At 39.2% G+C, this 24794-nt stretch overlaps 1 protein-coding gene across 1 annotated transcript; it reads right to left on the bottom strand.

Moving 5' to 3' along the window:
• Positions 1-856: 856 nt before the first annotated feature.
• Positions 857-20910, bottom strand: LOC137188533 (uncharacterized). Its single transcript, XM_067598179.1, has 23 exons — positions 20770-20910; positions 20484-20672; positions 20215-20380; positions 19927-20069; positions 19440-19639; positions 18200-18433; positions 17960-18081; positions 17805-17877; positions 17583-17652; positions 17142-17502; positions 10773-10862; positions 10141-10261; positions 9810-9924; positions 7129-7224; positions 6637-6786; positions 5954-6142; positions 5502-5667; positions 5228-5370; positions 4884-5080; positions 3491-3626; positions 3094-3313; positions 2772-2844; positions 857-1879 (listed from the first exon to the last, which is right to left on the bottom strand). The coding sequence occupies exons 1-23, from the start codon at positions 20899-20901 to the stop codon at positions 1513-1515; spliced, it is 3753 nt and encodes a 1250-aa protein (XP_067454280.1). The 5' UTR covers positions 20902-20910; the 3' UTR covers positions 857-1512.
• Positions 20911-24794: the final 3884 nt, after the last annotated feature.

Genomic DNA, 24794 nt, shown 5'->3' with positions numbered 1-24794 from the left:
TATATAGTTATTATTTGAAACAAATACACTTTCATTTTGCAGTAAAATCATCAAATGTAAGAAGTGGCTCATATTACCCCGTTCTCCCCTACTGAACAATGGCTTGGACTCAAATGCAGACAGACTCAGTTGGAAAGTTCAAAAATCAGCCCTTTAAATCACAGCTGGGTCGGTTCACAGGTGATCAGTCAGCAAAACAACAATATCCAAATCAGTTGGCTAAAGGCAAGGTCAAAGGCAAAAACAGGTCAGGAACTATAAGGCTCACAAGGGAAAAAAAAGGCTGGAACGCTGTCACACAGGAACAAGATCAACTGGCACAGAAGGAAGGAAACACTGACTATATACTCTGGGGGAGGGGAGACAATGAGACACAGGTGCAACACATCAGGGCAGGACAGGTAATCACACCAAAGGGAGACACACTAGGGTAGGAAGTGAAGGACCTGAAATGAGACAAGAGGTGAGTATTAAAATAAAACAAGTACAAGACAAAGAACACTGGGAGAAACAAAAGATAACTCAGCTATCCAGCCGGGGCATGACACAGAGGTGAAAAGGCTTTAAAGACATTTAGCATATACATATTATTTCTATGCTTTTGATATGGTGACAATCTCTCTGATCCAGAGCATAACATGTAGCTTTTCAAATCCCATAATTACAAAGAAACTACAAGACAACAACTGAGATGGAAAGAGGAGAATCATTAAAGACTGTAAAATACAGCTAAAAATAATAGAGAGGCAGAGTTCAGAAGTAGTGCAAGAGACAGACAATATGTTTAACAGCTCCAAGCAACACAGTAGAAAAATATTTATAAATCCTAGAACAACAAGTTCTGTATTTCACAAAATATTCTGGCTGAAATACTTTATTGGATGCTGGATCTGTAATTGTTCCAAAATGGAGATTTCACAGAACAAAGTCTCAACTTTATAGGATTCTTAAATATACATTTTTTTGCTGGCGTCAGTTACTGAGGTCAACAACCTCAATAACAGCTTAAGAAAACATCATGTTAATAGAGTTTTTGTGTAGTGATAGTATCTGTATTAGTAAAAGATCTGCAAGTCCTCTAGGTTTTAATCTTGTTCTTTGACTTTTGTTAGTGGGGATGCCCTTTGGTTTACATGTGGAGAACAGATTGTGCTCTGGTAAAAAGTATTTACCAGAGCAGTAGGGTTATTAGGGAATAAGCCCTTGGAGTGAAGACTGTATCTTCCCAAAAAAAACAAAACAACAACAACAAAAAAAGCTAGATTAAAAATGAGCAAGTTATGGTAGAAGAGGACATAAACTAAAATGTATTTTTCACAACTCAGCAACCAAAAAGGTGTATTTACTCGCTTATTAGTTTATAAAACATTAATAATTTATCATCATTAATAAAAATCACTGGTTATAACTTTTGGTCAATTTTACAAATAGGCAGATCTTGCTTTGTCTCCATCTGCTGGTTTCAATGTAAAACGATCTAACATCTTACAGTTCTGTAAACCACATGAGAAGTCAACAGATTTTCAGCTGCTGTTTACTGTACAAGAAGCAACACAGCAGAGCAGCACCTGAGAAACCCATGATGATGCTCAGCTTTGAAGAGGGTCTGGTCTCTGGTTCTGGTTCCACTCTAGTCCTGAAAGGCTGAACCACCCTCTCCCACTGAGTGAGAATGGCCTGACGGGCTCCAGCCCACTGACCCGGTCCAGTCAGACGGTATTGATATGGAGTGCATGGACCCAGCAAAACCTGCAGTGCCAGTCTGGGGTCCCTCAGCAAGAGCCACAGTACGTTTGGTCGAACCCCCACCTGCTCTGCCAAAGAGTCCAGGTACGGGATGTAGTCCACCTGGAGGGGGTTACGCTCTGAGCAGGCAAATCTGTGAGCACAGGGAACAAAAAAATCCCCACAACAAAACACATTTTAAAACACTTCCTGACTCGACTTAGTTACAAATGCTTTACATAAAAGATTTGAGAAATTTAAGACATTGGTCAAGTAATGAAGTTATATACACAAATAATGGTAACACATGTACATACAAGAAGATTTGCACATTATGTTTTCATCTAACTTTTATTTAAACAGGTAAGTTAATCAAAAACAAATACTCATTTACAACTAGAACAGGTGGATCAAGACCCTGCTGGTTACTGGATAAGGTTTCATAGTACACCCTCCTCAGAGTATATGTCACTGACTATCCTATCACTTTTCTTAGATGGCTAAATTGTTGCGTTTTTTTTGTGCTCTGAATGTAACCCATGAGCAAATGTGTAGAGAAAAAAAAACAAAACAAAACATGGACAGATTACTGTACAGTGAACAAATGGTTTTGGGCCATTTGAATTTTTGAAATTTCTTCAGGTCAGACTTGAGCCTTTATGGATTTCCCAAAAGCAGTTAAATTATAACTATTATCAAAAAGCTATTATCAAGGAGTGTGTGGACCAAATTTCAAGCATAGGATTTTTTTGGCACCACCTTTGGTTGATTTGAAGATATAGAAATGTTCAAAGTTTTTTTTCTTAAAGACCTAAAGATTTAGTTTACAGTTCATTACTGTCTGTAGCAGCAGGAGGTTTAAGTTGATCAGGATATGATGAGCAAACATATTTATCATACCTGGTGTATCAGGCCAAGAGGGGTTTGTACATAATGATAATAATAATCTGCATTCACAACAATAGATTAGATTATTTGTAGTCATCAGACAGTTTAATATGGAGCTTGCAGACTTTCTATAATTCAGTGTTACAATTATTTGTTACCTCTGATGCATTGTTGCTGTATCTTTCTCAATTTCCTTCCTCATGGTCTCCTCTGAGGGGAGGGTCGTTAAGCCTGCATGGAGAAAATTCAGTCAATTTAAAAAATACACAAAGGACACCTAGAGAAGACTAATTTTTAACAGCCTTAGTCTTAAGACAGCTACTACTATCATCCCAGCTTCAAGTTTCAGTGTTCATGGTAAGACCACAAATTATAATAGATCTTGTGTATCGATAAATGCCTTCACTATTAAGTAAGGTATCTTCTCAAACAGTCAGCACACCCGTGAGCATAAAACTCAGTTTCTGTGTTGTACTTTACCTTTAAAAACCCTTGTAGCCCAGCGAGCCTGCATCTCAGCCAGAGGGTTGATGGCTCCGAGACCGTGGATGAAGCCCACCACTGCCAGCGTAGGTTGGGTCAGTCCAGGAGGGAACACATGCTTGTAGAGATGCAGCCTGTAATCACATTTAGCCTGCAGAGTTGAGGGCAGGAAGGGGAAGCTGTAGTTGTACCCTGTGGCAAACACCACTACATCCACCTGTATGACATGCACAGAAAAGTCATGAATATTTAATTAACTTGTGATTTTTTGTATTTTCATAACCAAAATGATAATAACTAAAAAAAACAAAAAAAAAAAACTAAAGAGGAAATGCCATTTCCACATTATGTGACTTTGTTGACCCACAGTGTAATGAATGCACAATATAAACACCTTGTCTATAATGCTCCCGTCAACAAAGACCACACTGGAACCACAGAATTCCTTCACATTTGGTTTCACCTGAACACGACCTGAGATGATCCGAGCGGGCAGGTCGTCATTCACAACAGGGATCTGTGCAAAAAAACTGCCGACAGGACATTAGAGCTGCATAAGTGACCCATATATAAAGGAGCGTTTCAGAGGCACAAACATACAGTGAAGGCTTGAATAGGTACACGAGTGCAGGACAGAGTAGAGGTCAGTTTGTTCTTTGTAGTCTCAATTAGATCAGAAAGTTAAAGTTGTATTTCACAGCTTGCCTACAGGGGTCACACTCCCTTATTACAAATGAAGAAAATCACATGAACAAAGTAAGTAGTTCCTGCAAGCATCTCATTTACCACCATTTCAAAAAAGGTCTTTTGTATTCTTCTTGTTTAGGCATTTAAACCTGCACACTGTCAGGGCTCAGGAGATGCAGGAGTGGACCCAAACGCAGAGGCCGGAATGCAGATATGACGAAAAACTCTTAATAGTGGACGGTCACGGACAGGTAAACAGGGCTGAACAGAACTCGCAGAAGGAACAACACAAAACGATCCAACAGAGACTGAACAGAAAACCAGAACTTAAAGAAACTGAACTAACAAGGAGATGAGGTGCAGGTGGGGAGATGGGTGGAGAACTCGAGAGGGGAATGAACATACAGGGAGCTGATTGGCTGAGGACACACAGGGAGCGGGGCAGGGCTGACGAGGCTAACACAGGGCAGGTGTGGGGAAGACAGCAGGGCAGGGCTAACGAGTCCAAATGCAGGGCAGGTGTGGAGGAGTACATGAACACACAAATGAAACAGAACAAAAACCCAGAAAACAAACTGAATGCCATCTACACTAACCCATCCAAAACCACCCACAAACACAAACCCAAGCACACAACCCAACAAACCAATGATGCAGTGATGAACCGAGGGACTAAACAAACGTGCAAAACCAGGAGACCATACAGAACACAACATAACACCAAAAAAACACCTTAAGTCCAGGCAAGATGTGACAGCACACTCTGTAGTCTAGCGTCACCACCAGATCAAATGTTTTACTTCTACACAAAATAATAGTGAAGAAATAATGAAGTGTAGTGCATGGCAGTCAGAATTTTAAAATATGGATACATAAAAAAACTGAAAAGTCTGTCATGTTGTGAGCAGACTTTCAGCTGCCATTTATACACAAGAAATAATAAAGAGGACAGAACTACAGGACCCTCAGGACTAGCATTAAATTACTGGTATGGCTACACATGTTCATTGCAGCCTGAGGCACTGTCAGGACTTCCAGACTTGTAACAATCCCTTAATGGACTCTTTGAAGACACAAGAATGTTAATATGATCTTGTTACCCATGTTTTGGTTTCAGGCCATATAGTCTGTGGTCAAATGCTTGGTTCAGCTTCTTCTCCAACATGCTGTTGATCCATGAGGGGAAGAGCTTCTTTATCATCATATCCACTCGAGAAGTCCCAACAAGGTCAGTTGGGAGCCCCCCCGGTCCTACACGGCCGACCACCCATGCTCCACTCCTGGTGCTGAGGTAAACCTGCAGGTCCAGTCAGCACAGGGAGGATTCACGTGCTCATCATTTATTTTATTTTCAGCATCACAGTGTTTTTAAAAATACAATTAAAAGTGTCATTTACTTGATATGAAACAAAGACAAAAGTACAGAAACTGTTTAGTTGTGCACCTTCTCAGCCACTCGACTGATATCCACAGCAATATCACCCCCAGAGTTCCCAATCCCAATCACCACCACTCTTTTCCCCTGCAGACCCTCAGCATTGCGGTATTCCCAACTGTGGAAATACCTGCCTCCATAGCTCTCTATACCTGAAATGGAATAAGACAAAAGACTAAATAACATGTACTATTTTACACATAGCCTTAGTTGTACCCCGATTAAAGAGCACTGAGAATGTGATGACTGGAGGTGAAATATTGTATATCATGATTCCTGGTACCTGGGAAGTCTTTGAGCGGCAGGTGAGGCTGGGTGTAGTGTCCTGTGCAAACTATCACTGCATCAAAAACATGAGTCTCCCTCTGACTGTCTCTCCTCTGTGTCTCCACCTCCCACTGGCCTGTCACAGCAAAGTCTGGGCTCTGCCTCACACCGACCACGGTAGTCTGAGAAGGACGTTGATATTTGACATGTGAAATCAAAAAAATTGAAACAACTTCACTGTCATATAGCTGTATTCACACATACAACTGAAAAGTTTGAGTAATAAAAGAAAAAAAGTGTTTTGCAAACTGACAGTAACAGAAAATATATATTGTTATTATATTCTTGTCCTTTTGGAATGCACTGACAGTAAAGGGTCATATTCTTCAGTTTTCTCCTTTCTGTTACATATAGAAAAGGTAACTGATCATATTACAGCTTTTACAAATAAACCTGAGGGTTACTAACCTGGAAGTGAATGTGCTGCAGCAGTTTGAATGCCTGAGCATAAAGTCGCAGGTAAAGCAGCACCTCAGAGTGGTGCATGTTGTTGGGGAGCTCAGCTGGAGGAGGGAAGTCACTGAAAGACATCATCTCTTTGGAGCTGTTGATGATCACCGACTGATAGATGTTGGCTCGTCCAGGCTCTGACAGCTCCTAAAGTAGGGACGATACAGATAATGATAGACACATATTTCACTTTGCTGCTTGTGGGCAATTAAACTGTTACAAGTACAGTATATCATTATACATTATATCATCATGTCCCAAATTTCAGAGGACTTTTAAAGTATAAGACCATTGGTCAGCAACTTGCCAAATCCAAAGTATAATATTTTTAGTAATTCCAAAAGTGTCAAAAAAAAGTTCCAAAAGTTGAGATGTCTAACTAACTAACTAACTAACTTCCTGCTTGATTTCCATAAGGGAGTTATGGTCATTCTTTTGAAAGTTGAAAAGTTTAATTTCTGATTAATTTCATGTATATTTTATCAGTAGAAAACCCAATGAATGTTGCTTTAAATTGTTAATTTTCAAAGAAGCATTTATTTAACATGCGTATGCTGCAGTATAAGGATGCATAATTCAAAATATCAAAGATAGAGTATCAATTTAGTGACAAATCACCAGATAAAAATATTGTCCCTCACCTTAAATCTCCACAGACCACCAATATCATGGCTGCTCTCAAAGCAGGTGGTCTCCAGACCTTCATCCAAACAGGCCTTGATGCTGGTCAGACCGGACGGCCCTGCACCGATCACTGCCACCTTCTGAACCATGCTGGAGAGGAAGCACTGCTAACAGCGAGAGAAAACGAGATACTGGCTGCACTGGAAGACTCTGGGTAGAACTGGAGTGAGAAGAAAGGTGGATGAGGAAATGTGTGTGCTGTCTTGTGGTGTTAAGCGCCAGTATGTTTAGTGTCTTTCAGTTCATGACAAAGACACCTCATTGTTTTTGAGTCATTCATTTGCATAGAAATACTTTTTTAAGTTGCTTGAGTCAATCAGAGGTAATGATGTTAATTTGAGTAAAACACAGATGAGTATTTAACAAGATTAACGTTTCATCTTATTTTAAAAAACGTCTGTATCGCCTTTCCTTCAAAAACCCATCAAACCAGTTATTTCTGTGCTCACTTCTGCTGCTGCTGCTCTTTTGTCTGTGATGACCAGGTGAAAAATGTGGAGTGACACTACAGCTGAACAGACCTTATTCACCGCAGATCTTTTGAGTGGTCAAACACAGGTGTAACTAATGATAATTATTGCTTCAGTGCATCCATTTCATCAAGTGAAGCCTTCATTAATTAGTTCCACCTGTGCTTTTTCTGCTATGACACGTCAAAATGTCTGCTGTGTAAAAGGTGAATCTGATTCATTTAAGAACAAAGAAGAAACGTTGTTCTCTGTGGTGCTCTGATGGTAACGGCTATCAAGTGTGTGGTTAGCATGATTTATTAAGAGAGCAAAAATGACACATAAATTACAAGATGGACAGATGTTTGGCTGGAGAGGAAAGAAAAACAAATATGTTAAAGCTCTTACACAACAAGGTGTGTAAGAGTGCAAGGAGTGCTGAAATAAATATTGTATGGGTAAAAAAATGTGATATGTTACTTTATATACATAAAGTAGGTGCTTATGTAGAGTATATACAGCGTGCTCAAATATATATTTAACAGTGATGGATGATATGTAATTAAACTAATATAAATATTTATAATTTGTAAGCTTGTTTGGGTACCACTGTGTGCATTTTACTTGCAGAACATCTGGATTCAAGTGGAAATTACAGTCACTGAACAATGAATGACAAAGGCTAGTTTGTTATTCATTAAACCTTTAAGAGGGTTAAAAATACCAAGTTTACAGGTAACTTATTCGCAGAGGAAGCACATATTGAAATTGAAATACAACATGATAATAAACTGAGTCTCACATGTGAGAATTATTTATATACTCAAATGCAGATGATCATGTCAGAGGAGCACCCATTACACTTCCGTGCTCTCATTACAACACCAACATAGAAACACACTCTTCCACATAATAGCTGCAGTAACCGCAACTCAGCAGTAATTTTCCTGAATATCACTCTCATTTATTAATTAAAAAACACTGTTCTTGTTCCACGTCTAACCAATTATAAGCCAACACAAACATGAGTCTTACCTCTTCGTCACAAGGAGAGAGAAATAATGGACTAAAACACCCTCCTCCAGTCTCGATATCTCCGCTCTTTAAATCTGTTACCTACTCAGTCAGGTTTTAACAGACAGACAGTGGAGGCTGTGATTGATCAACTGTGGGTCCTCAGAACGAATGAAGATATGGAGAAATACACTCAACAAAAACTTGCTGGACAGTGAATCCTGTTCAAACTGTAAATAAAAAATACTGTCATTATAATGTCTTGTTAATATGAGTAATAAGTAATTTGAAACAGAGGATCTGACACAGAGGTTAGAGTGTCACTGCAGTGAGTTCACGCTATTAAATAAATACTATGATTGCGTAAAAATTGCAAAACAGGAGGCATAGTGCCACATTTGTAAAACTCTGTCATTATGTAAATATGTTTTCTTTATATGCATATAATTTATAAAAGCCAGGATCAGTCTGAAACCAGTCTGATAATCTACATCAGTTCAAAATCTATCATGTTTGTGATAATGAGAAAATGCAGTTCAATACTCTGAAGACCTTCAACCCAAGCACATGATCTACAGCACCAGCAGTCACAGGATGTTTCTTTTTAACATCTTATTGATCTAGAAACAGATTTTATTCTTGGTAGATCTTGCAGCTTTAAGAACAGTTTATATGTTTTAAGACCATCTTGTATCTAATTTACTCAGTTTTACTGCTACAGTTTTGAGACATAATTGTAGTTCAGCAAGTTACTAATTCAATCCTGCTTTGAAACTGCTTCCTCTGCTTCCTCCATTTTCTTATCTCGGGCTTTCTGAACTCCTGCCTACAGTATCTTACAGTTTTTAATCTTTGGGTTTTCTTCACTTATTTGGTACATTGATTCATTTCCTCAAAGATGGTTTACCTTAATTCAGTTCTATAACTACAGTAAATAGCTTTTAATGTCATCACCCTGATTATAATATCCAAAAGTCACAAGAATAATCTTAAAATAATCCTAAAAATGTTAATCTGATAGATAATTATTTAATTTCTTTCAGACAATTGTGGCCTACTGGATCAGAGACAAAATAATATATGGTGAAGTGGTTCTCGTAAACCTGTGATGAGGTGAAAAGGAGTTCAGAAAATATAAAATTCTTCCTGCTTTTATGTTGACTGTTACACATTTTTATCATGTGATTTCCCAACACTTAACATTAAAGGAAAATGCCAAAATTTAAACAGTAAAAACCAAACTGAGACAAGTCTTTTTCTTTGGACTTTTTATTCGAGATACTCTTTGCACCCTTTGATCACACTAAATATCATTGCTGAAATCTTTTTTCTCTGTGACACTGTCCTGATTGTTTTATATCAACTTTTCCCTGGCATCTTTAAATGGAGTGTGTTTAGTCCGGATCCAGAGGTCCTCTGCCAGCTGCTGGCACTCGGCTAAAACAAGCAAACAATACAAAGGTTAGATGGACAGGCAGATAGAGATGATGTCTGAAGTCTTACATGGAGTATTAGCACCAGTTTGCTTGGAAATACAGTCTGCTAAGCACCTTTACGTCTCTGTCTAGTACAACATGAAATAACCATCAGACCCTCACTCCCCCTAAACTATAAGATGACTATGAAGAGCTTAAACCAGAAAAACATGACTACTGGACCCAACTTACAAAATCAATGTAGAAACACAGGCTGTTGGACCAGATCAGTCTCCTGCTGCTCAGGCTGGGAGGAGAAAGAGACAGTGTTTCTGTTCTCTTCACAGTTATGCTGGACCAGGTGCACCTGAAGAGAGAAGACAATGAGATAGAAGACATGTGAGAGGACCAGCTGCAGGGATCAACTAACAATGAAAACACAGTTCACGTACATCTGTCACTGATTCTGAGATGAATAATACAGTATCTATAGAGCCAATTTTAAGATTTGTGGTTATCCTTTGTTACTGTAGATATTGCTCACAAAATAATTAAACACAATGTAATTAGCCCACTATTATACCTCACCATGCTCACTATGTAGAAGTTGCTTACATCATCTCTTCTTAGGGTTGTTACTTCTTGTCCTTCATCATTCTGGCACTGTTGTTCATCATGTTCTTCATCTGGGGGCTCTTCTAGGCCTTCAAAAAAACAAAACCATTCAGGATATTGAAGTCACACAAAGTCACAAATGAAAGCTAATACAGTTTTATTACCATTGTGCCTCACCTTGCTCTTCCACTATATAATGACTTTGCCACCCTCGTCTCTGTGGACCTGTTCCCTACAGTATGCATCCAGGGGCTGTTCCTAATCTTGCTTCTCATGCTGGAGCTTCTCTAGGCTCTTTTGATTTGGGGTCTTCGAGTCACCCAAAATCAGCCCTGAAGGGAAAAGACACAAATAAAATTAATTAAAACTTTGATTAATTCTGCAGTTTCTAAGACAGCAACACTAAATACTTCTAGTATCTGTTAGATCACTTTTACTCCTTTTGTTGACTCTTCGTCACATTACCAACAGCACAATGAAAGATAATATTATACATTTACAGTAGATTTCCATTGATTACCAGTGTATCATGCTCTTCCACTATATAGAGCTTGCGTCTCCTCCTGGGTTCATTCATTTCTGGTCTCATCAATGGTCGACCTCCCGGTGTGTCCCTCATCTCTTTTCTCCTGGTGGGGTCCTCTGAGATCTTCTTTTCATCTTGGGTCCTGAAGTCATCTGAAGACTGTACTGAAAGGAAAAAAATAACAGAGAAAAACAACCAAACCAAATCTTATGCAAAATTTCTCTCCTGCCATTTTAGATGTTTCTAAATGGATAATTTATGTTAATGGAGCAGAACCTTTAGGGAGATCAATTTACATATAATCAGGCTTTGAGTAAAAGTTTGGGAATATTCAATAGTATCAACCCCATCAAATTTATGCCGGTGCTGTTAGTCTTGGAACTCTTAACTAGTCTTGGAGGATGAGGACTGTAAACAGACACATTTTTGCACCATCTTATCTTTACTGTATCTATCTAACAATTATTTATTATTATATGTTTATTATTATTATTATTATTAATTATTCATAAGCAAATTGCAAGAGTATAAGGAATAAAAAAATAAACATTCTGTAGCAATCAAACTCACCTTTTCCTATTCCAGTTGTGCTGCTGGTCAATTCTGCCTCTCAGTGAGCCAAACAGGTCACATGATGTCCTGAAAAAGTGATGCTCTGACCTTTTCAATGAGCAACTCCCAGATTCCACCACAAGCTACTTGTGGAGGATTCATTTTACTTACCTTACTTACCATTTGGACTGTTTTGCCTTTTTCCTCCTCTGGTAGTGAGGAGAGACACTCAGAGGCTGTAATGCCTCTAATACACAGTTACTGTGTTTCTATCTCTTTCTCCCCTGTGTGGACTCCTGCACTGTTGACTGCATTGTTAGTTTGGAGTGATCCTTCTTTCTTCTGCCAGAGGGGAGCTTCACTGTGAGGGTGCAACACGTGGGAGGTTCACACTGTCCCCCCAGATCAGCCCCCCTTCTGACAGGCACCCTGACCAGAGTCACAAGTGCAGCAACGAGGATGTGATCCACATCAGAGCTCCATCAGATCAGATCAAGTTAGGTCATATCAGTTCACATGTATGATCAAATCAGAATAGATCATATTATCAATAGATCATCACATTAATTTAAATCAAGTCAGATCAGATCAGACAAAATCACAACACATCGATTCAAATAAAATCTGATCCGATCCAACAAATCACATAAAATCAATTCAAATAAATCTTGATCAAATCAGATCAGACAAAATCACAACACATCGATTCAAATAAAATCTGATCCGATCCAATCAAACAAATCACATAAAATCAAATCATATTAGATCATATCATCAATAGATCATCACATTAATTTACATCAAGTCAGACCAGATCAGACAAAATCACAACACATCGATTCAAATAAAATCTGATCCGATCTGATCTAATAAATCACTTCAAATCAATTCAGAATGAAATGAAATTCAAATGAATTGTTAAGAGCGCTTCCCTGCGGGGTTACCTTCTGGAGGTCCAGCAGCTCTCTTACCTCTCCTGCCGCCTCGCTGCCTGTTTGTTTCCCTGAGCAGCTCCCTCACGCACGTCAGCTCGGGACCAGCTGTCATCAGACGAGGCCTGGTGGGTGTCTGAGGACTCGTAGAGGAGGACGAGCTGCAGGATGAGCTGGAAGAGGAGGAGAGAAAGGGAAAGGCAGGAGAGCACCTTGGGAAGGAGTGATGGGATGAGTAAGAGGTAGAGGAGGAGGTAGGTGATGAGCTTGGGGAAGAACCACAGGGTGAGCAAGAGGAAAGACTATAGCGAGAGGAGGAAGAGGAGCAGACAGGAGAGGAGCTTGGAGACCAGTTACTGGATGAGTCAGGGGAAAACCTGGAAGAGGAGAAGGAGGAGGAAGAGGAAGGAGAACTACTTGGATGCCAGCTACTGGATGAGCCAGGGGAAAACCTGGAGGAGGAGAAGGAGGAGGAGGAGGAGGAGGAGGAGGAAGGAGAGCAACTTGGTGACCACCTGCTGGATGAGTCAGGGGAAAACCTAGAAGGAGAGGAGGAGGAAGAGGAGGAGGAGGAGGAGGAAGGAGGGGAGCTTGGAGAGAGGCTTAAGAGAGAAATAAAAGAAGAGGAAGAGGTGGAGTTTGAAGGGGAGCCAGGAGGTGTGTAAGGGGGAGACTTGCGTGTGGAGCCTGGGGAGGAGCTGCAGGAGAGGGATGGTGCTGGTACCCTCCGCAGGATCAGTCTCGGGCTGGTGGGCCAGTTGGGGTTTGGCACGAGGACAGATGTCCAAGTGAAGCGCTGACCAATCTGAAAACAGACAGAAACCTTTAAACTTCTGCTGCAGGTCACATGATCATCAACTGTTTGAATAATGACAGAGAGCAGTCAGCGCTGATGAAGACTGAATGTTTACATCATACTGCTGTACGTCAGGAAATATTTGACCAATATATAAATTCCTTTCAAACAAGGACACAGCTGTCAGATAAATGTACAGTGGAGTAAAAAATACAATATTTCCCCCCAAAATATAGTAGAGAAAAAAGTATTACACAGTTGAAGTAATAAAGTAAATACTGAGTGCAGTACAGATACAGGACTTAAGTGTTCTTCCAGACTCTGCTACACCTGATGATGCCACATTAATAAAGCAACAATTGTTTCATTATTGATAAGAATAATTTTAATATACTCTCTTGTATAAAAAGTGTCTCCATATAATGTTTTCACATTAAATAAACACATTTAATCGTTAACGCAGATTGTATGTTTTGAAATGTTATTTTTAGGATAATTTATTAATCCAGCTAATTGTCTCCCTACAGAGTCTGGATGCTTTATCACGATTTACATTAATATCACATCTCATATTGATATAGATCATTATTTTTTTATTACTATTATTGTAATATAATTTTCAGGAATAAGAGAACTTGCTAACAGTGTCTCTTCTGACTGCTCACGTTTTAAACGGAGAATATCAACTTCTGACCTCTTATAGGAGATTTAGAGACCCTCAATTTAAGCGCAACAGGCTGAAGAATTTTATACATCAGTCTATATTGTTGGTAAACCAACATCTGAATCCAGAGGATATGATGTGATGTGTATGATTGTTATGGCTATTTGATGTGTTTTGTTCAGCTATGAAAAGTGTCATATTTGTATGTTTAATCTGTGTGTAAATCTCTTGAACGGGACCGCCTAAGGATGTAAAATGAATTTATTCTACATTTTATTAATACATATTCAAAGATTATTTATTTGTTAGAATCTGGTTTAAATCTTGTACAGTCATCTGGGGTCTTTACAGAGTTGTAAAACGTCAAAAGTCCAGTTTGATTAATGTAGCCTAAGTTTGTTTTAACGAAGGATATGAAAGTTAATGATGTGACGACATGATGACGCTGTGAGTTCTGTCTCAATGGTAAAATACATGTTAAAAAAACATGGGCTTTAAATGAATAAATCTCACATCTTTCATGCTCAAACAACTCTGATCCACGTTAGTCAGTCGTCAGTCGATGTCAGAGTGAAAAAAGTCGTATATGGAGGTCGTCTTTTTTAAGAAATCGTCGAGTGAAATGTTGAAAATCACACAGCTTGTCTTTTCTGCTGATACCGAGTTTGTTTATGCTCGAATGATGATCACGTCTGATGAAGCACCTGACAACTAGCATAGCAACCACTGAACCAGCTGCAGGCCGATAAAACATAAAACTTCACTTCAGTAAGAAAAACTACTGTCATTAATTATTCATCATTCAGACATAATAAAAGGAAAAAAAAACATTATTTTTTTTTCTATCTTCATTTTATTTATATTTTCCACTGAGGTTATTTGTAGAATCGCAATAAATCAGGTGGTCTTTAAATTGATAATCATGCCATAAAATAAATCGGGCAGAGAGAAAGAGAGAAATGCCAAAATCATAGCAACATAGAGAAACGTGAAGGTGTGATTTCATAATTAAAACCAATAACATGTTGGATTACAGCATAAACAGGAAAACAGCAAACACGAAAATAATAAAATGATAAAATAACGCCAGCAGCAATAATGAACATAAAAGACATTTTATTCAAGAAAGAAGTTTTTTTTGTTTTGTTTTTTTTACCCTCTAAGAAATGTTAAAAAAAGACAAGTTTCACAATGTGTTTATTTCATGTCACCATATTACAATAATTCTTATACTGTATAGAAGTGACTTCATTCAAAGTGTTTTCCTCAGTCAGCTTCTGATAAGTGCTCTTTTAAAGTAGAAGCAAATAACCCAACAAACAAAACAAATAAATTCTCCACCTGTGTGATAAACTGTGACTTGGATATGATAACGTGTTGTGTTTTGATACAATAGTTTATATGCCGTAGGTTTGTTCATTGGTGGACGGGTTTCTGGTGGTAGTTTTAGTAACACAAAGAGGCCACAGGTGATTGACACTGTCTGAGGGTTTTGTGGTCTACTGTCCCAGACTCACCTCTTAAGGAGCATTTTCTTCAAAGTTAATCAAACTCAAAGTTAATCAAACATGAAGCTGGTGAGCAGTCAATAGATTATCTGTTCAAGCCAAATCAAAAGCACACTGAGTTTGGACAAATGAAAGAATTTGTTCCTTAAAACAAAGATTGATTTCTACAGTCTTGATACAATCCACACACACAGTGACTGTCCTTCACCTCCCTCTTGTGATCTTCACTGACAGGCTTATTTTAGATAAACACTACACACAAAGCTAAAGAAAACGGTTTGACAGTTTTACAGATTTTTCATTGCTTTGTTGTTATTTGTTTGTCTCTTATGGCATTTCAAATGATACCATTTCATACAGTTGCTGCTGTTCTGCATCTCACCTTTGTGTCCTTTTGATTACAGCTGGAAAGGCTTTATGTCATGCGTCTGTTATTGCATTTTTATTAACAAAAAACAGGCAAAAAGTATGTTTCTTACAAAGGTTACACTTCTACTGTGCAGATTCTTGGAAGTTGAAGAACATTTGGCCATAACTGGACAAAATGCACTACTGGACATTAATGTGATACATCACTGCTGAGTGCACATGAAGGTAAATCCCAGAGAAGTTATCAAAAGAGTCACATGATATCATGGTTGGACTTCAATTAAATTCAGGGTCAGTAAAAATGTGATATAATTTTCAAACACACTTTCTCAAATGTATAGAACATCTAATACTGTATGTGACCCTCAACTTAAATCTTCACAGACCACTAATATCATGGCTGCTCTCAAAGCAGATGGTCTCAAGACCTTCATCCAAACAAGCCTTGATGCTGCTCAGACCAGAGATTCCTGCACTGATCATTAACACCCTCTGCATCATGATGGAGAGGAAGCAGGAAAACAAACGCAGACTGAGACCAGCAGAAAACAAAACCATGCAACCATGTTTTGATTTAGGTAAAAGTGACTAACTTAAGTACAGCATGTCTTTGTCAAAGTCTTTGTGGTTGAAAATTGTGTGTGGTTGGTCTGTTTTTGTGTTCTTCAAGTTCACTTGGAGGCAGACACAAGTCTTCTTAAGCAGTCTCATTGCACTTGTTTGATTTCAACAGAAATTTAAATAAACCAAACCGAATGAGCAAACACACTGCACCAAAATGATTTGATGTGAGGGAAGTCTCTAAATCTGGCAGTTGCCTGTCTTTGTTTTGTATAGGTTCACACTTTCAGCCTTTGCTTCACCATATTCTTGTCTCCTTGTTGAATGATCGGTTACAACACTTGTTGGTTGTACTCAGCACTCAAGTTTTCTTTTATTAGTTATTTGTTTTGTTTCATTATTTGCTTGTTTTTGTTTTGTGAGAACCCTGTGAGTTAGGGGTAGGGTTACTCAGGTGATACCTTGTGATTTTACAGTAAGGTCATGTTTTTGTTACCTGGCGCCACCTGCGACTGGCTGCATGGATATCTTCAAAAACAATAGTTGTAGTCCATTTATCAATATGACTACTCACAGCATCATGCCAAGAAAATAAAAAAGGAGAGAAGTAAAAAAATCTCAACTTTCTCTTTAAACAGAAGAAGGAGACAATGTGTCCAGTACTAACATTTTATTTCCTTTAGCTTAGATTCCTTTCTATATGTGAACTGTCTCCTTTTGTCTGTGTGACTGTTTATTTTTCTCATTTTTCCTGCACCAGTAAGCCTCAGTTTTGCTGTTGTGGTTGTGTGCAGGTTCCTCTGACCTTTTCAACTGACGCACCTGTAGTGGGACTGCAAGTAAATGAGTGCAAACTACTTTCACAATTTTATAACCCCACATTATTATATTATACAGCATTGCATACATCAAAAGAGGGAGGCTGTCTGTCTCTCTACATGTCAAACATCAAAGGAAAACACCTTAGATACAATACATCATGTCTACAAGTCTCAGACCTGTGTATTCTCTATCTTTCCATGGTTCAAGCTGGACCCAGATATCATCATGTTGTTGTGGTTAACCAGTGAACCAGATGTCCTTGAGGTAAATCTTGCACCTGTCCAGAGCCTGAGATGCACCCTGCAGCACTGGAACAATCTCATTTTTAGACAGAAGCACAGTCACTATCACAGTTCCTCCAAACATGAGCAGCCAGGGAGAAAAGAGGACAGATGGTGTGGTCTCTGGTTCTGGTATTGCTCTGGTTCTGAAAGGTTGCGCTACTCGCTCCCACTGAGTGAGGATAGCCTGGCGGGCACCGGCCCACCGTCCAGGCCCATTGAGACGATACTGATATGGAGTGCAGGGACCACAGAGGACCTTCACCCAGAGCACAGGATCTCTCAGTAGTAGTCTCAGGAAGTTAGGTCGAACCCCAACCTGTGATTAAAAGTCTGTCACAATGGTTGTGTCTTTTACAAATGGTAACATACTTTTACATAGAACTGAACTGAACTAACCTCATCAGCCATGAAATCCAGGTAAGGGATGTAATCTACCTGGAGATCAGCCTGTCGTGGGCAGGGATAGCTGAGAAAACAAAGAAGAGGAGCAGATTCATATGTCATCATTCACGATACAAATTTTAAGTATAAAAGCTGAAATTCTACATTTTCCACAGACAAGCCCTGAATGATCTGGCTGCACCATCTAAACAACATCAGCGTCTAAAGCATGTGTACCTCTTCATGTTTCTTTTCCTCTCAGACTCAATGACAGCCAGCATTTTCTCCTTGGGCGGAAGACGGCTCAAACCTTAAAGATAATACAGAACAAACTAACACCTCTTGCTTCTTAATCCTGTGTGTGTGTGTGTGTTAAGCTCACAAATGTTTACCTGCAAAGACCTTAACAGCCCACCGCGCCTGCATTTCTACTATGGGCATGATTGGTCCTTTTGTCTGGAAAAGACCCATGACGGCCAGTGTGGGGTGTTGCAGAGAAGGAGGAAACAGTCTCCTGAAATTTGAAAAAACTGTAAGGTGATCCTTAGAAATTATTATTTCATATTACAATATAGGTGATAGTCCTATAATTAATACAGGAAAATACAACACTCTGTCCAGCATGTACTTACTTGTACAATGTCAGCTGTCTGTGAGGCCCCTCAGACAGAGCTGGAGGCAGGAATGGGAAGTGTCCATTATAACCTGTACAGAAGACCATAACATCAATGTTCTCCTCCACGGTACCATCTTCAAATACAACTCCAGAGCCACTGAACCTTTTCAGATTAGGTTTCATGACTAGCGCCCCCTGAAGGATTCGGCCAGGAAGGTCATCGTTGATCAGAGGCCTTTTGTCCAGAACTCTGGGAAAGAGAGGAAATGATGAATAGATTCAATCAAATGCATCTTGCTTCAAACATTATATCACGTACAAAATGACACCTTTGTATCTAATTGTCTGCACCACTGACACCCTGCTGGTATGGACGGAAGTCATTGATGAAATTTGCAGACTTTGAGCATGAGCCTTTTCTTACAACGTAATTAATGCTGATGAAATATCTATGTATCTATGGATCTAGCAATTAAAATTAATATTTTGACGTAAATAGTTGGGAGTAAGTAACTAGAGTAACTAAAAGATAAGTATTCTGTGCTTGTTCTTTATGTTCATGTGTGTAAACAGTAAAGTTATGGAGGTATATTGAAGTATACAGTATATATAATTCTGTCCTTACAAATCCATACCTGCTCACTCTCAAATGTTTACTTGCAGACTGTGTAGCGATCTGAATTTATTTTGTGCTCTCTCAGATCTTTTGTCATCAATGTGCTTCCATGTAAAGGCACAATCTACATCTGTAAAATAAAGGGCAGTCCCACCAGCAAACCCTTAAGTTACTTGTTCTTTTGACAAGAGACTGACACTTAAGAGCTCGTTCTAAACAGTTTTCTAGTGCTATTAGCAGCTTGCTTACATTAGCATTTTTTTAGTTATGCTAGTGACATGGCTCTAGGGATGGCAATGTCGGTTGGTCTGTCATTTGGCCAGTCCACCACTTTGGTCAAGGCTGAGATCTCAGCAACTATTGGATGGATTATGGTAAAATTTGGTACAGATGTCCCCCTCAGAATTATTATTATGTTGTTTACCCCCCCTGAGTTTTCAACTAGCACCCTCATCCAGTACTTTGGTTTATGACCAAATACCTACAAAACTAAGGACATTCCCACCAGCATCAATATTTGTGTTGTTTCTGCTGTGTAACTAGTGAATGTATCCATCAATAAACTGTAAAAAGGGGCCTGGGATCATGAGGTAGAGAGGAACAGACTCTCAGATAAGTCATCCAGGGGGAAATGGGTCACCTGTGTTTTGGCTTCAGGCCATACAGTATATGGTCGTATCTGTGGTTCAGCGCTCTCTCTACTGCCCAGTTGACCACAGTTTTGGGGAGAAGCAGCATGAGGATATTGTTGAGCCTGGTGATAGATGTCATATCCAGGGGAAGACCACTGTTGGACATCCTGCCAATCACCCAAGCCCCCTGCCGTGTGCTGAGAAATGTCTGTCAGAGATAGAAACGAAGGAGTGTAACATTCTCATGAACATACCGAAATAATTTTACAAGTTAAAAATGTTGCATAATTTTTTGCACCAACAAACTGTTTCTGTATGATTAGAACATTTATCGATAAGTAGTAGCAATAGTAAAATAAAAATCTTGCATAAGAATAAAACCAAAAATGAACGGACTGTGTGAAAGCACATTTATCATCTGTCTCAATTAAGTCCCTTGGGTTCTGCTGCCAAAAACACTGGATACAATACTTTTCTACTCTTTGTTTGTCTCACCTTCTCTGCAGATCTACTAATCTCTGCAGCAATATCCCCTCCAGAGCTGCCAATGCCAACCACCACCACCCTCTTTCCTCTGTAGGCATCTGCGTCTTTATATTCCCAGCTGTGAAAACACTTTCCAGGAAACGTCTCATGTCCTAGAGAGATACAGATGGTGCAAAGTAAAACAGATAGATTCTTGCAAGAATGTGCCAATATAAAGTAAATCAACCCATTAAAATCAAATTCTGTCAGACTTGAATGACAATATATGCTTGACATATTTGAAAAGTGATGTCTGACCTGGAAAGTCTGACAGGGGTAGGACAGGATGGGTGTAGTGGCCTGAACATACTAGAACTCCATCAAAGACATGCTTCTCTTCCTCTCCGTCCCTGTTAATAGTCACTACATCCCACTGACCAGACACACAGAAATCTGGTCTTTGTTTAACACTCCTCACTGTGGTCTGAACAAACACACACACATCCATTAAGAACTTTACATCACAGTATGCTATAGAAACATGTGAAAAGACAGCGACACTCCTGGCATGATGAAAAAGGAATAACCTGGAAATTAATGTATTTGAGCAAGTCAAAATGCTCAGCATAGAGCCTGTAGTACTGCAGGAGCTGAGAGTTGTGCATGTAGTTTGGGTAGTCAGCAGGCATTGGAAAATCGCTGAAACACATCATCTCTTTGGAGGTGTTGACCACCAAAGAGCGGTAGATGCTGGATCGCTCAGGCTCCGGAGAATCCTGTGGAAACAAAGGATACTGAGACATAGAGCTGACATTTTAAACAAATATGAAACTGACAACAAGATAAATATGTGTATTCTCTTTAAAACTGCACCTTAAATCTCCACAGGCCGCCAATGTCATCAGTGCTTTCAAAGCAGACAGGCTCCAGGCCCTCATCGACACAGATCTTGATACAGACCAGACCAGAACTGCCCGCTCCAACCACTGCCACACGTCGAACCATTACTGAACACTTGTGTAGGGAGGAACAAAAAGTATCAGAAATGTGTTGTGTACAGCAGGTACAGCAATGCTTTGAGCTAAATACATTAGCATGCGAACATGTTCACAATGACAACACTAACATGCTGATTATATTTACCAGATTCATGTTAGCCTTTTAGTATCATTTGTAAATTACAATTAAATATGTAGTGCAGCTAAGGCTGATGGGAATGTCATTAGTTTGACAGGTATCTGGTCAAAAGTATTGGACAAATTGAAATTTTGACCTGATGATGGCACTAGATGAAAAGTCAGGGGATCATAGTTATTAGGATTTATCCTCTGGGGACCATGCACATGTGTACCAAGTTTCATGACAATGAAATATCTTTTGAGATATTTCAGTCTGTGGTAGATTGAAAAACCGACAGTTTCCACCTTTTCCTGAAACCAGCATAATTTCCATCATCAAATGATACTCGATGGCCACTTCAGAAAATAGTATTTACATTACACACATAAAGTCTGCAATTATTATAAGCTCAGTGAATATTATCTCAATATTATTTCACTAGATTTTGTACACCTGCAAAACTATGAAGGAGATACTCAAGAGTTTAACTATACCTTCTGTTTATAATCCACACAAGTTCATGACAAGCAGCCTCTTGCTATAGGAGCATATTAACACTGTAGGATGTTTAGAATAACACTTAAAAGTGCAGTGTGTAGGATTTAGTGGCATCTAGGTTGCAGATTGCAACAAACTGAATACCTCTTCCAAGCATGTAGGAGAACCTGGTGAACTGGTGGCTGCAAAACCCACGAAAAATGCAAAACGCCCTCTCTAGAGGCAGTGTTTGGTTTGTCCATTCTGGGCTACTATAGAAACATGGCGGTGCAACATGGCAGGCTCCATGCTCCCTATGTAGATATAAAGGGCTCATTCTAAGGTAATGAAAACACAATTCTTATTTTCAGGTGATTGAAACATACTTATGAATATTATATTCCATCTCTGCCAAGTCTGTTCCACTAGATGCCACAACATTCTACACACTGCACCTTTAACCTGAAGCATGCTGCAGAAGCTGAGTGTTAGACCACTTTAATAAATCAGAGACAAATTAAATGAGTAGTTGAAACAGTGACGTTTTCTCTTGTCTCTTCCCTTCAACACCCAAGCACAGAGTAACAGGATTCTTTCCAGCAAAGCCAAGTTTTGTGTTTTTATAACTCCCTAAGAACAGTTAAAAAATGAAGCACTGTCAGTTATCTCAAATCATTAACTATTTTAAAACTCATAGGAATATTGAGGAACTAAATTAGTTTACAAGCACAGAATGTGTGTCCCTGCATGTAAAGTGACCCATTATTGGTAGGGGGCAATCAAACAGGTCTCTTATTGTTGAAGTCTGAAATATGTGTCAGGAACTCTCACCTTCTTCTTCCTCCTTTAAGCTGATCCTGACGTCCTGTGCAGCTGCGATCAGATGTTAAACAGCTTGTAAATTCATATGAGCTGAACTGTTGCTTATCAACTAATCAGTTAAACAGTACTGCGGGGGAGGGACTTTAACCCTGTTTGGTGGAACGGAAAATACTCCAAATATCCTGCAGCAGAATGCTGTGTTCTGCAAAACAACAAGAGACTGCAAAGGAAAGTTAAAGTAGAAGAGGAAGATTCTGTTTCCTAACTTTGATCTGGATATCTAACCATCCTGATGAATAAACATCATATAGCATTATATTTACTTCATAAATTATTCACTCATTATTGACCTGATTGATACAATTATTAATATACATGGAACAAGTCCTCCCTCACAGTAGAACTGAAGGTAAAACACATTTACTATAAAGCAATTTTGACACATGAACTCACATTCCAACTCATCATATACATAAAATATAAAGAACACAGTATACCTGTGCAGGTCTTCCTGACTGCCTTCACCCTGCCTGAGGAATGGATGCTGGATAAAAATGGCCACCTAGTGTTCAAAAGGATTTATATCATGTTTCCAAAGCTGATTCAATTAAATTTTTATACATATCATTATTCGGTTTTGGATTGTAACAATATTTAGATTTACTGCATTATGTTTATTATTAAATGAAATTATTTCATTATCTATCACATGCTGAAGTTTTCACGCTTTTGCTTTTTCGACATTTTTCTTTACAGACATAATAAAAGTAATTAAAGTTGGTTAAGAAGCAACTCCTCACCATCTCACTTCTAATAAATCTGTACAGTGTACGTGTCTCCAGCTTCATGTACCTCAAAACAAAGACTCTCAGGTGGTTTAGTGTGAAATATAAGGTGGCTGGTCCCATCCCTTTGTTTCCTTTGTCTTTTTTCACTGTCCAAGTGTGAAGATGGAAAATGAGCAAAGTGTTGAGTTTCCCTATTCCACTCAGTAGGAAGTAACAACAAATGTGATCAATGTCTGCATGGTCCAACTTAGACAAAGGAAATTGACACTTAATGATAACTGCTATTTACACTATACCGATTTGATACAATGGGTTACACAGCATAAAAGGGCAAAAAGATAATGAACTGCACTTCATGCATGGACCTCAGTATTCCTATACCGTTTAAAAATTCCCTTCTTTGTGTTTCATTGGACAGTGTTGTTTTCAGTTTTTCTCTGAGCTTTAGTGGATATATGAACTCAGAGTTGGACATTTTGTACTAAAAGGCCGTAGGTCTATAAGATTGATTTGACTGAAGCCACACACTAGCCCCAGGTGAACATCAGACTGCACAGATTGAGGACGGTTTATTCTGTCCCCCATCACTTACCTTGGAGTCGCATTAGGCCCATAAGAAGAGAGTAAATTAATACAGTGAGTAATACCTCACTGTATAATGCACATACTGTATGAGCATGTATTGTTTCAAAACAGACTTTAAAAAATTTGACCACACAGTATGGTTACTGTTTCTATATTTGGCAAGAGTTGTCTGGTGAATGCACACCAGAGACTAGGTGCTGGTTACAGTAATAACATAATTTAAAGCGATGACTGCACACTAAGCCAGCTGTAAGAAAGACCAAGTGCAGTCAACACATTCGTTATACAATCATAAAATAATTTGTTTGCATTCATCTTCTATTCAATGCCATTTAAGTAAAACATGATTATTTGATTTGGTGAACATGTTACCTGCTAAAATATCACTTTGAACAGAGAAAAATAGTGGTCATCACTGTATTCTAATGGCAACAATGTTGCCAGTATATTACTGTAAAACTGGTTACAGTGACAGTCATGATCACTTGCTGGTGACAATGTTACCAACTGCATTAAACGTGCATTACAGTATGTGACACACAATTATGATTATAATGAACAAGGTATCCACATGTTAAGTTGCATTCAAAAGTTTTACAGCATTTAAGGGTCACGTGGCCTCGATTGCTCGGTCATGCCGGTTTGTCCTGTCTGAGCATGCAGCACAACTCCTACTACAGGCTCTTGTAACATCACACATTGACTACTGCAGCTCCTTACTGGTAGGCCTGCCCACATGTACGGTCAAACCTCTGCAGATGATCCAGAAGGCGGCGGCATGTCTGGTCTTTACCAGCCCCAGAACAGCACAACAAACATATCCCTCCACTGGCTCCCTGTTGCTGCCCACATCAAAGTCAAAACCCTGATACTCGCTTACAAAACAGGAACTAAAACAGCTCCCGCCTACCTGAACTCCCTCATTCAGGTCTACACTCCATCCAACTCACTACGCTCTGCCAGTGAATGGCGCCTGGTACAACCACCACAACAGGGCCTTAAGTCACCGGCCAGACTCCTCTCTTCTGTAGCTCCCCGGTGGTGGAACAAGTAACCAAACTCTGTTTGATTCAAAGACTCCCTCTCAATCTTTGACAAAAGACTAAA

This window comes from Thunnus thynnus, chromosome 8 (assembly GCF_963924715.1).
Source record: "Thunnus thynnus chromosome 8, fThuThy2.1, whole genome shotgun sequence".
NCBI lineage: Eukaryota > Metazoa > Chordata > Actinopteri > Scombriformes > Scombridae > Thunnus > Thunnus thynnus.
The sequence above is the reverse complement of the archived record's forward strand: the minus strand, read 5'-3'. Positions and strand labels throughout refer to the sequence as shown.

What these genes read in the sequence shown, in the direction of transcription:
- LOC137188533 (XM_067598179.1), bottom strand. Translation starts at nt 20,901, where the DNA reads ATGGTTCGACGTGTGGCAGTGGTTGGAGCGGGCAGTTCTGGTCTGGTC. An exon ending in GGCCTGAAGCCAAAACACAG is followed by an intron (nt 18,434 to 19,439) that starts GTGACCCATTTC and finishes TCTCTTTCCCAG; the next exon opens with AGTTCTGGACAAAAGGCCTC. An exon ending in AGACAGCTGACATTGTACAA is followed by an intron (nt 18,082 to 18,199) that starts GTAAGTACATGC and finishes TTCAAATTTCAG; the next exon opens with GAGACTGTTTCCTCCTTCTC.